Source organism: Perna viridis, chromosome 3 (genome assembly GCF_037379345.1).
Source record: "Perna viridis isolate PV_CMFRI_1.1 ecotype Kerala chromosome 3, ASM3737934v1, whole genome shotgun sequence".
Lineage (NCBI taxonomy): Eukaryota > Metazoa > Mollusca > Bivalvia > Mytilida > Mytilidae > Perna > Perna viridis.
The window spans coordinates 16567410-16580280 of record NC_142447.1 but is presented as its reverse complement, the minus strand read 5'-3'; the positions used below and the strand labels follow the sequence as shown (position 1 = coordinate 16580280).

The window sequence follows — 12871 nt, the reverse complement described above, 5'->3', positions numbered from 1 at the left end:
CCTCTGAATATATTTTATACAGCTGCAAAACAAGTTCTTAAGTATAGGAAACATTTTTCAGGCTATTTAGAAGTTGATAAAATTGTTTGAATACAAAATTTAGTATTGATAGATTTAGTCTTAAAGTGCTTCATATACTGGTATAGACCCTTTTGTGGTAAGTTAGTGAGCATGCTCAATATACACTACGGCGAGGTAGAGCTTGGGTAGAACAAAAGAATTGTCCTCGCGGAAATGTATATTGAGCATGCTCTACGCATGCTCATCGGCTACCCCAATGTTACCACAAAAGGGTCTATTGTAATTTTGATTCATGAGAATTTTGAATGTTTTCTGTTGAGTACATAACTATCAGTGGGAAAACTTTACATTTTTGCAGTTTTGTTCTCTTTTGATAGAAAACTGCTTAACTAAGACAAATGTAAAAACAAAGACCTTATATATGTAAAAAAATTGCGGTCGTATATTGGTATGGTGATGACAGTGGCGTCATTATCGGCGGCGTCCGTGTCGTCGTCGTCCATAATCACTTGGTTTTCGTGCGATGACTTTAGCTATGGTTGATCAATTGTTATGAAATTTTGATATGATTTTACTAACTACTGACGAAATGCTCCTATTTAATTTTGAGTTTATGACCCCTACCGTTTTCAAATTAGGGCCATCCATGTAACTGACAGATATCATTCTGTTGGTTTCTGTTAATTTAAAAAAAATGAGAGCCCAGAATTTTACCAAGCTAACGTACATAAAGTGAAATTGTCAATCCTTAACATGACATATCAAGTTCAACACATCTATGCAAGTACACCTTCAAGAAAAGCATTGCTATATGTATACGATTTGTCTTATGGTTATGGCAAGCCATTATGGAATTTGTTCCCCATTTATTGATGTCAGTAGATATTTGGTAACCTGTGTTAATGGATATTTTATCAACATACGCATAATTCAATTATTGATATCAATAAATGAAAGAGTTTCCTAGACAATGCAAACACATTTAAGACAAAACGTATGCATGTCCTTCGGGCAATACCAGTCTGTCTCCACACTTGTTTATGTGAATGGAAAAAAAACTTTCAATGTGTGTGGGTTTTTTTTTTTTTTACCTGAAAAGCGAGTTCTTAATGCAAGAAGAATAAACAAAGCTTAATTTCTGCAATGGCAGATGTTAAGTTCCTCATCTAGTATTCTGTGTTACCTTTCATAACCTTTATCCCGATCTTTTATTTGGATTATTGAAAATCTTTTTAAATGTTAATCCGGGGTTCGTTGATTTCATCTAAAATGTTTTGTGCAGGTCCGGGTGTTAAAAGAATAGGGCTGCAGCAGCGCTGAGCTTGTAAAAGGCGACTAAATAGTGCTCAGAACCCTAGCCGGGGGCTAGGGCGCTCTGCCCACAGAGCAACTGGGATGTGTGCCCTAGGTGGTGGAATGGGGTACCCCTGGTGTGTTACATGCTGGGGTTGTCAGGCTATAATACGGAAAACCTGACCGCAAACCATAGTGGTGCACCGTGTTGGGAAAGATGCCACGTTCCTCGCACGTTTAAGAACCCTACTGTGGTATTCTCTCGGAGTAGGAACCATAGGGCTCCGCCACAGGAGGCCAAATTGCCCGACCCTACCCACCTCCCCCTATTTCCAGTGGCAATCAAAATTTGTCGACCCCATTGTCCTTGTGTCCCATCCCTTTTCATTTCATCATCATTTCATGTTCATGTTATCACCAATTTCATGTTCATCGTCTGAATATAGCTGAAATATTGCTGCTCGGACGTTAAACCCCAACAAACAAACAAACAAACAATCTTAAATGTTTTATTAAGCAAAACCTCACGTTCATATATTAGGATGACCTCATCAGAATGGTAATTGATACGAATTAACTCTAGCGACGACCATAGAACCAGCCAGGACAGGTCTTAATTCAGTCTGACAGAAGTTGATCGGCTTTACATATCGGACAACTTAGCCCGCAGACAACTTGTCCCTAGTAAAAGACAACATCCAGCTGAAATGAATGACATATTTATCGTTATGTTTTTTAGTTTAAAACTATTTCTACTATTGATTGTTTCTGTCTCATACTATATAAAAAGAATAATAAACGATCGAAATATACTGATTTCTAGAAAACTTCTTTGTAGCTGTGAATGGGTGCCTAATCTAATATATAACTTTATGATTGTACCAGGGCGGAGATAGCTTTAAAGGCAGATTTAATCACGGAATGAAAACAAACAAAAATCTTTTTAGCAATTAACAAATTCAAATCGCTATAAAATACCATGAATTCTTAATGGCTTTTAAATTACACGTCTGTTAATTAAAGTGCGGTAATGTTTTCCTGCACTTTAGTTCGAAAATGGTTAGTGACTACCGATAAAAGAAAGAATGCATATGCGTCATCAAACGGCATGATACAGTATTGCTTCGGCCGTGATACGACCGTGAACGATTATTGATGCACACTAAACTTCTAATTATTCTTAAGACGTTATTTAATATATATCGTGGTTTAAATAATGTTAGATGATTCAGACATACATTTGATAAGTTCATAAACGGTAAGAGACAGACAGCATCAGAAATTTCGTGATGCTTTAGTCCATTTTGTTGAACTTGACGATTCCAAAATCGAAAGCTATTCAGTTTTATAATTAAACGTGTAAAGGAATAATTTATATTCATGAAGATATTGTTGCAAGTGTACATGTAGACTTTAAATGAAAAGAATTTATATGTTCATTCAGTGTCTGCTTTTTTTATTTGCATGCATGTAGGTTAACATCCTTATCATTGTAGGACATTTATCAATTACTTAAATAACATTGATTAAAAAAGTCAAGTTTAAAGGGTGATTTACGGTGACAAGTAAATACAGTGAAAACATAATAGTCTGTTCAAAATAGTTCACCATGAGAGGTATCTTTCTTACAATTTGAAAACGATAGAGTGGGATAAGATATACAAGTAAGACTGTTAATTTGTAGTAATGAGAGAGAGGGGGTGAGATAACAAGAACAATATTACCAAATGTTTTAATGCCTTACCAAAATTGTATTTGTTCTGGCATTTGTCAAAAAATGAAAAATTTTTATTACATTAGAGTGTTATGTTGGTGCCTCAGTTGAAAAGTGTATTCCCAGTATGAGCGAATTTCATTAAAAGAACGAAATTTCCTTCGTCTTCCAACCTTGTCAAGTTTGAATCGAACGTATACATATATAAAGATTAAAGTTAAGCATACTCTGTTTTTGATTTTTCGTTTGTTTGTTTGTTTGTTTGTTTTTGTTTTCGTTTGTTTTTGTTTTGTTTTTGTTTTTTTTTTTGACAGGAATTAATTTTAGCAACTTTTTACTATTAAATTTGTAATTCTTATATCCACATAACTGAAGAAAATATCATTAACATTACAATGAATATAATGATGGACTAAATACTTGTAACATATAGAAACATAAAATGTTCGTGCGTGTGTGTTTGTTATCACTACTTATATTATTCATTATTATTTCTATGTTGTTGTTGTTGTTACTAGTTGGTTATTATTAAAACCACATAAATACTTTAAGTATTATTGTAGAAGATGATCACATCGAGGATAGCGGAACGTATGACCTCAATCTATGGAAACTGCGTTATAGGTGGAATTTTGATCATGTAAGTGTCAGTATCTGTAAGGATCAGGCAGTGGGTAAAACATGGTATGAAAAAAATCACCATTTTGATAGTTTTATTTGACTATTTTCACCATCAGAATCAAGGAAAACAAAAATGATTTTCCATATCACGCTGGCCCATTGAGTTACAATTTCATTGAAATGCACTGAAAATGAACATGTCAAGGGCAGATAACTCTAACTCTGTCAAAAATCTCATTTTTCTAACATTCTATTGAAAATTTATAAGCAAGGCCAGTGAGGCAGAGATCAAATAATGGTCTTTTCAAATACAGAAAGAATCCTTGAGTGATATTTCATTGTCAGATCATTGGGTTTTTGACATGGATGTTTCTGATTTTTCCCAGTTTGCCTGATTCTTACAAACACTTACACTTTAAACAAATAATATGATAGCCTTGGTGGACGTTAGAAATGGTTTCCAATATCCAAAAGGTTATGAGGAAAATAAACTTTGAATACAAAAGAAGGATAATTTTTAATTGACCATAAAATAATTAAATGTTTGTGAAAAGGTTTTATCATTTTGTGAAATATTAAGCTTTGTCGATACCATATTGATGTCTTTTAGTAGCAACATTCTTTTACAATATAATCGAATTCGTTCAATTACATCAAATTAAGTTCAAAAATGATGTCTTAGCACAAGTTATACGTACATAGTTAATTGACCATTTGTTCCATTTTAACTCGATAAATAACTGACGATTTTCATTTTATTATATTCTTGATTTTATTCTTTTGGTTACCGTTCAATATTTATTACCTAAATTTCCATTTCTCACCTAAATAAAACAATGCTATGTAATAAAGAATGCCAAAAGTAATACATGAATTTACAAAAAAGTTAAAACGAATAATGTATTCTTCAAAGAGTAGTAATTTAGCTTCACAAAAACTTCTGCACTTTGATAGAATTATGTGAGAATTTTTTTTTGAATTCATCTAAGGACACCTACAATGTATACTTGCTACTGACGCCACTCCTTGATTCTTACTTGGGGATATAATGTCTGCCGTGGTACACTTGAAGATTTCACAACAAAAAAACAAAAAAAACAAAACAAAAAGTGACAGAAGAACTATTATAGAAAAGAAATTGAGTGTTTTAAAAAGTTTATTTACTTAAAAGTCATTTGTATTTACAAAAATCATACTTTATTTCTCAATCTGTAAGTTTAAGCATGTGGTAAACTTGAATCCAGTGGAATCTGCTTTCCTGTTCCATGTATAACATGCTCGTTTGCTGAAAAAAAAATGATGAAAAACAGTAATTCCTTAAGTCACAGTGAAAAATGTCATTCTATTTAAAATTAGTTTTTTGTTTAAAAGAATAAATAGCACACCAACTGGATATCTTGCATGTATAACAGTAGACCCATTGTATGAAATCATTATTTTAATCCAAAATAAGTAGGAAATGAAGAATCTCTGACTCAAAATGTGCCGATTTGCATTAATATTGCTTGCAATGAAGGATTATTAATAAACTTATACAGTCAGAGATCATTTGTAAAGCATTGCTATTTAAACTGTTCTTTAAACGAACAACTATTCAACGTCATTTCTCTTGGGATAGATTTCTTAAATATTAGTCGATCTAAAAATCAGGCAGAGGATAAACCATCGTATATTGTATATTTAATCTTCACCAGCCTAGATGTATCTAATAGTCCCTTCATAAAATTCCTGTAATGTGTCTCTAGGAACGCAGATTGATACAAAATAATTAATTTAGACTGGTCATATTGTACAGTGAAGTACCGAATTGGCGGGAATCCCCCCTTCATTTTTCATACAATAATTCTTCAGTTAACATCAACTAAGCCCAACTTTTTCGACATTTTCAGTTAATATGAAAATACTGTCTATTAAGCAGTCTAAAAGGTTTCATGACAAAAATGTGTTAGAGATTTCCTTTTTGTAGACATCTGCTTTTGCATGGATTTTTATACATGTAATTAATGTAAAAGTACAAGTTTATTAACGAATTGATGATGAATTTACTTCCTTATGAATTCTATTTGTGTAACAGCCAATGAATTGATATGTTCCATTTAAGATATTTCTTTTGAAATGTCCACCCAGATTAGTTGAGACCATTTGTATTAATTTTGCTACGTCAACTTTACAAAAAAATAGGCCAAAAAATTAAATAATGCTTGTTAAAAAGATCTTTTTATGCCCCCTATCCTAAAAAATGCCTTGCTTTAAAATTGATAGTGCTTTTTAGAATCAACAAATGAAATACGTGTATTTTAAAGTATGCATTCGTGGCGCATAAACAGGTTGTTCTTTTGACTAATATCAGGTAGAAAAGGGAACACATAGTTCCCTATTACCCAAAGATGCCATGGGAAGGGTGAGAATAAAAAAAATATTTCAGGTTGGCCTTAAACAATTTAGAAATAGTCATTCATAATCATCGAAGAATCAAAGAACAGGAAATTTTCGTGAAAATCATGATAAAATCTAGGAGGACAATTTGGTAATTTTCCCAGCAATTAAAATATCATATATCGCTAATATTTCAGCAGATTGCTAGAATTACGTCATCGGACGCAGTCAATAATATTTACTGGGACGAGAATTATGCAGAAAAATCTCAAATTTTGTTCGATTGGTTAAGTTAAGAATTTATTAGTTAACTATATAATAACTGCATGTGTATGAGATTCCACTTTGAATGTCAATCACTTTTTGTTAATTCTGAACATTTTTCTGAAGTATTTAAGAAAGTCTTACTAATTAAAGGGTCTTCTATACTTTCATTCTTTGTATTTTTTAGGAATTTAGCGAATGTGTTTGTATATCACACAAGAACTTTTTTGTGTGTACCTTAAATTTACAGAGGACGAAGTAATCAATACAAATTTAACATTTAGTCCTAGAAGCACTGAGAGAACGATGTGCTAACTTGTATGAGGCTGACTTTATAGCTGATCTGATCCGAAATTAAGAATATCGTATAGCTAGATCCTTTAATCTCAGTTTCCGCTATATAGATGACGTATTATCTTTAAACAATCCTAAGTTCGGGGTTTTGATACATCGCATCTACCCCAAAGAACTTGAAATAAAGGACACAACAGACACTGTGGAGTCAGCCTCATATCTTGACCTACACTTAGAAATCGATGATAAAGGAAGACTTTTGACCAAACTTTACGACCAACGTGGTGACTTTTAATTCAGAATTGTCAACTTTCCTTTCATCTGTGGCAACATCCCTTCAGCACCTGTGTATGGAGTGTTGATATCACAACTCATACGTCATGCCAGAGCTTGCCGAAACTACGCAGACGTTTTGTATCGTGCTAGAACTCTAACACTTTCTGGAACAGGGTTATGTTGCTACAAGATTGAAGTCACCACTACAGAAGTTTTATGGTGGTCATCATGAACTCGTGGATCGTTATGGTGCATCCATTTGCACCATGAAAACTGAGTTATTCAACGTGTCATAGTTTTCGTTTCCTCGTTTGTCTACCCGGACTTGACTTTTCATTAGCAACTCGGCGGGTGTTTCTAGAAAGGCAGAGGACGCTTACTCTACCGGTGCCCCTGGTCCATGCTCCCAGTTTTTAGTGGAGTGCGATTTGCTCATTTGCTTTTGTTACTTTGTGTGTATGATTTTAGTTAATTTATGTTCTTTGTTGTGTATGACTGTTTTCCATGTCTGGCCTTTGTCCCTGGATTGCATTATTTTGGTTACCGCTATAACCTTGGTTCCCTTGATTACTCTGTAATGTCAGGAACTTTACTGGTTTCGTATCTTTAACAAACAAACAGAAAAGGCTCATAGCCTTTTAAATTGTTAATAAAAATAAATCCTAGCTAGGTAACGTTAAACTGTAACTGTAAGATATCAATATATTAAATTTCGTTCACAGGCTACACCTGCCTCATACTACTACATATACTTCTAAAGTAAACAAGTTCTATCTTTAAAAATAACGATACCTGATGCAGTAAAATTTGTTCCTTTTACTTTTTCTACATTTCAATCGGGAAATAACACATGGCACGCAATTTTAATTTTTGATACAGTTTTTTGGAACGCCACTAAGTAATCAGTATTTGGCCAATAGGGAAACAGAATTGCGATCAGGCGACTTGCGTTTCCATGGAAGAGCGTCTTTAAGGTCAAAAGGTGAAAAGCGAAACTTTACAGACTGCGTCGGAAAAAAAATTATATTTATTACTTACCCATGCTGGTAATTTCGTCATACACCACAGCACCGTTTGCAGCAGTGAGTTTCATCTTTAGAGGAGTAGAAGTAGATGGGTGAATAGGTTTTTCGAACATGCCAGAACCCATTTCCCAAAAAGCATCGCTTGTGTGTTTCATTGCTTCCCATCTTTGAGATTTTGGCTGCCATAACTGTACCCCTGTTACTGGAATTCTATAAGAAAGTCAATTAAAGATCGGGGTAAAATTACTGCCCGCTTATTGTACATGTACACTGTATTTCATCAGGGTAAAATCAAATTTTCAAGCATGATAAAGTAATTCATCGTCAACATTCTGTCAGTCATTTTAGTGATAAGAAAAATTATGATCGATATATCATGTTTCTTTCATTGAAAGGCTGTCACGAAATATGGTTTTGAATAATTGTTTTAACGGTCATCAATATGATTAATTTTGTATTTGTTTTTTGTTTATGTTTGTTTGTTTGTGTGTTTTTTCATTGCGTACTTTTTGTATCGACAATGATCGAGCTTAGTTGGCAGGTATAAACTCCATGACATATTGGTAATGGACAAGATTTGTGTCCCTTTCATAATGTAGGGGTGAAAGCCAATGACTACCCATATGGTACCTATAGATGAATCGGTACTTACGTATTTAATGATGGGCGTTTCTATCGTAATTTGAGACAGTAACGCCCACTTTCGTGACGTCAGCGATATGTTCAATATAAATTTCGAATTATCTTGATTATAAAGTTCTAGTGGTCCTTAAGTCATTAAAAAGTTCTGTCTAAACTAAATCGAAGCTACCCATATGAATATATATACAAAGATGGATAATCACCTTGCGTTTCTGATTTGCAGTTTTAAGTACCATGGATTACTTCCCTGGAATTTATATTCTAGCTTGGTATTTCCCACCGGGCATTGTACAGCTTGGATTTCTACTTTCCATCGTCCGTCTCCGTCTTCAGCCAAATCAATGGACCCTAAACATTAAGGAAAAATTAAAGGAAACTATTGACATCTGGATATTAAAAAGTATTACACGGGCCATTTCGAATTCCCTTTCTTCATCGCCGTAGTAGAGGTTATATGATATACTTAATTTTGGCTGAAATGTCTGCCCTTCCCGTGCTTAGTAAGAAGTTCAAGTAATGTTTGGCTTATACAGGTTTGAAATGCGGTACTGCGGTACTGCAGAATAGAGTCGATTAAACATGTGTTTTGTCTATTTGCGGTTCTGTTCTGCTCCCAGCGTGCGTTTAAACGCACGATACGCGAACGATGGAAAATAATAATATTAAAAAATATTGATGAAGAAAAAAAAAGAAAATAGAATTAATTGAAGTATAAAAATATTAATAGCAGAAATGTAAAAATAATAATTGAATAAATGAAATAATTAATGTACAAAAAATGAACGAACGCTTCTTTCGTGCTTTAAACCAACGCTCTTCTATCGTGCGTTTATCGTGCGTTTAAACGGACGCAAAATTAAACGATATCGATGTGTAAATGCACAATAAACGATGCACGAACGCTTACATTTGTAACATGATCGTTTCAAGGAGTGTATGTAGTAGATTACATTTAGTTACAATTGAATTATCTAAACATGTTTACTGGAGGGTACGTACATCTAGTAAATAAGACAAAATATATTGTACAATACAGTTCACTTATAAGATGACTACATGATTATAGATAGCAACAAATATTTATCTTGTCATTTCACAAATAGAATACACGTGTATACCAGAATTGAGATCTAATTTATATGCTATCATTTCACCGCTGATATTGGCGAGTCGATCTGAATATATGTACCTGCATGGCATTCAGGACACAAGTCTTTCACAAATACAATAAAATCACCAGTAATTGGGTCATTCCCTAATCCCTGTCCTGTACCATGAACCTGAAAATGGAAAAAAAGCCCATTTGGATGATATTTGGGATACAATCCAATTCCTTATGTATTATTCCCTTTTTTAAAAAATATGTAAATTTGTGTTACAGGATCTGTGAAAAAGGAAAAAGAAAGGTTGGTCACCGCAACAAATAACAGAAATCTATTTTATTGGTTATGATTAATTTGCTTTTTATATTTGTAAGTTTCGAAAAATGATTTTCAATTTTTATTTCATACCTTAAAACACATGCCACAGGCTAAAGATCCGAAAAATTGTGGTTTATTCAATGCAATCAGGCGTCTGATGTTCCCAGCAGCCACTGTAGGAGGTAAGCTAGGTGGTGTATAACTGCAAGTTCCTGACTCTCCTTTTCCATAGTAGGTACCCTATTACATTCATGACATTTATTAGGCCAAGCAAAAAACCAATTCTGCTTTCATATTACCTTCTTTGATAATATAATATTGGGTTAATACATGTACAATGTATAATGTAAGACGATAAGAAAAGTACTTTGAAATGATCGTATAAAATTTCAATGATTTTTAGTCTTGATAAATAAGAAAAAAATTAATTAATTTCGATTAATTTAATACATGTAGGGGCAGCTTTCGTGGTATATTAAGAGATGTATTCATAGATTATCTCGCAAGAAGTCACAAATTAATACAGCGAATCTTAACTGAAGCATGACGGTTTCTGAAACATTTTAAATTATACAAACCAGTCTTAGCAATTTAACCACCCATATCCAACAATAATATGTCTTGAAGACTATAATTTATATCTATGTGTAGTGCATTCTATGCAACATAAACCTGTATGTAATAAAACTGTGTTATACATGTATACGTAACAACAATTTTGTTCTCCATTGGAAAACTTCCGACGGTAAAGCGTAGACAGATCCTGAAAGTTTCAGTGCTTGCATTTACCCCTTTTGGCAATTTTGTTAACATCATCATGCATATTTTGTCATAAATTTACCAAATGTTATAAATAGTTTGGATTTTTTTCTAAAATTGCTGGATCAGTGCCTGTTGAGAGAGGTGTCCTCTCCTAAGCGGTACAACAATTTAAGTAAAATCCACATGTTGGTAAGTTAAGGTTACATGTGTGTATGTACACTTAATATGGCTTTCAAATTAACTCGTAATTAACTTGTTGTCTGTCATGTTTTGTAAAATATGTACATTTATATACGTATAAATGTACAATGTATATGTACTTACATCTCCTGGGAACTTGTTCTTGTATAAATTGAGTATTCCCTGATGAACGGCTCCAGTAACTGAAATCACGAAGATAAACACGATCAACCTGTCCATGACTGAGGTTTCATTCGCTTTACTTCCAAATAAGATAAGGCATGGAAAACGGGTTGACATTTATTGGTTTATAAGGGGAACATATCATAACCACTGATATGTCAAGGGATGTTATGCAAATTATTGTCATTATCTGCTGTCAATGCGTTACTATTGGATAACATGTTCCGTCAATTCAACGTACTTCAGATAGAGGATATGACAGACCAGGATAATGTTTGGAAAGATGATATATAACCAGGATTTTAAAAGCATAATTTTACCATTGTCAGTTAATCTTACTTTACTTTTACAATCTTATGATCTCCATTTCAACATAAAGCCTACTTTTTTTTTATCATTTATTCAGTTAACATCCGGGCCGATTAAGCAACAATATTTCAAACCTGATACATGTACCAACAACTTTGAGAACATATTTTCAAAGTATGCATTTCCAACTTTCCGTTATCCTGTCATTTCTCTCGTTTCAATCTTTTGTGATTGGAATTGGTCGTATACATACCAGAGACATGTAATACGTACCTGGTGTAGTTGTTGGTGATGGGGGTAGGTTAGTTGGTTCTTTTGTCGGTCGTTGTGTTGATTGTTGTGTTGGCTGTTGTGTTGTTGGTTGTTGTGTTGTTGGCTGTTTTGTTGTCGGTTGTTGTGTTGGCTGTTTTGTTGTGGGTTGCTGTGTTGGTTGCTGTGTTGTTGGCTGTTGTGTTGTGGGTTGCTGTGTTGGGCCGTGTGATGTTGGTCCCAAAGTGATCGGTCCGGGATTGGTGCCGCTTAAGATAGCACATTTTCCGGTAGGAAGTGTCGCTGAATCGTATATAACATGGAAAGTAAATTCTAATGCTGACGGGTGTGCCGACCATTTGTTGCTGAGAATATACCACTGGCCATCTTGATCTTTTGCATATTCGTCTCCGACCCAGTTCTAAAAGACAAGGGAAAATATTGAAGATATATGTCTTGGATATTCAGACTAAAAGATACCTAAGTTACTTGCATCGTCAAACAAAAATTGCTTCTTGAACCTGTAACGATTGACTATTCAATTACCTTTAAAACAACAAAAACAAAAAAAAAAAGATAATTTTGTGCGTTATGCAAGGCATTGATATTTCATTCAATGGCGCATTTGAATTTAATCATTTCTGTCTTATAAAACTAGCAAACAACCGACTAGACAGAAAAAAATTTGAAAACAGACATTCTGAATTCAAAACAAATTGATTATTAATTGCGAAAGCTAATTTTTTACATCGAATTTCCTCTTTTGCGACGTGTTTGTTTTTTTTTTAAAGAAAAATAACTGAACTGTTTAAATGGAAAATTTAATAAACCAAAAAGATCATTTTCTGGCAACACTTACAGTTAACCCGAACGTATTTTGGTCGAACAAAAGTGCTATATAAAAGTCATCTAGAGTGTTTGTTATTGGTAAGATACATCTTCCTTGCATGATGAGGTCACTACCGGCTTCCCAACTGTTGTCTTGTATAATATCTGAAATAGCCAAAACTGATTCACCGGGGGCATTCGAAGTAAAAGTCACTGTCGCTTCTTCTTCCGGTTCTACGTTGCTGGAGCAAGATCCTTCCAGTGGAACGCCGCTTTTCTTATAATCCAATCTAAATTGGACGTTCACAGTTTGCGGTCCGTATTCGTATTTACTCTTTAGTTCATATTTCTTTCCATCGTTTTGTTTATCAACGATTTTCATTATCCAGACCTACAATTGACAAAGAAGGAAG

At 33.8% G+C, this 12871-nt stretch overlaps 1 protein-coding gene across 1 annotated transcript; it reads right to left on the bottom strand.

Annotated features, from left to right (window-relative positions):
- Nucleotides 1-4467: 4467 nt before the first annotated feature.
- LOC148621202 (uncharacterized) lies at nucleotides 4468-11221 on the bottom strand. The gene is made up of 6 exons (XM_088573977.1): nucleotides 11034-11221; nucleotides 10038-10187; nucleotides 9716-9806; nucleotides 8730-8874; nucleotides 7898-8094; nucleotides 4468-4934 (listed from the first exon to the last, which is right to left on the bottom strand). Exons 1-6 carry the CDS (start codon nucleotides 11187-11189, stop codon nucleotides 4867-4869), a joined length of 807 nt encoding a protein of 268 aa, XP_088430103.1. The 5' UTR covers nucleotides 11190-11221; the 3' UTR covers nucleotides 4468-4866.
- Between the last annotated feature and the right edge of the window lie 1650 nt (nucleotides 11222-12871).

Bases quoted from the DNA above. Each gene is read 5' to 3' on its own strand.
- LOC148621202 (XM_088573977.1), bottom strand. From the start codon at position 11,189: ATGTCAACCCGTTTTCCATGCCTTATCTTATTTGGAAGTAAAGCGAAT. The intron at 10,188-11,033 runs GTAAGTACATAT...TGAATGTAATAG, and splicing joins AGAACAAGTTCCCAGGAGAT to GGTACCTACTATGGAAAAGG. The intron at 4,935-7,897 runs GTAAGTAATAAA...TTTTTTTTTCAG, and splicing joins TGACGAAATTACCAGCATGG to CAAACGAGCATGTTATACAT.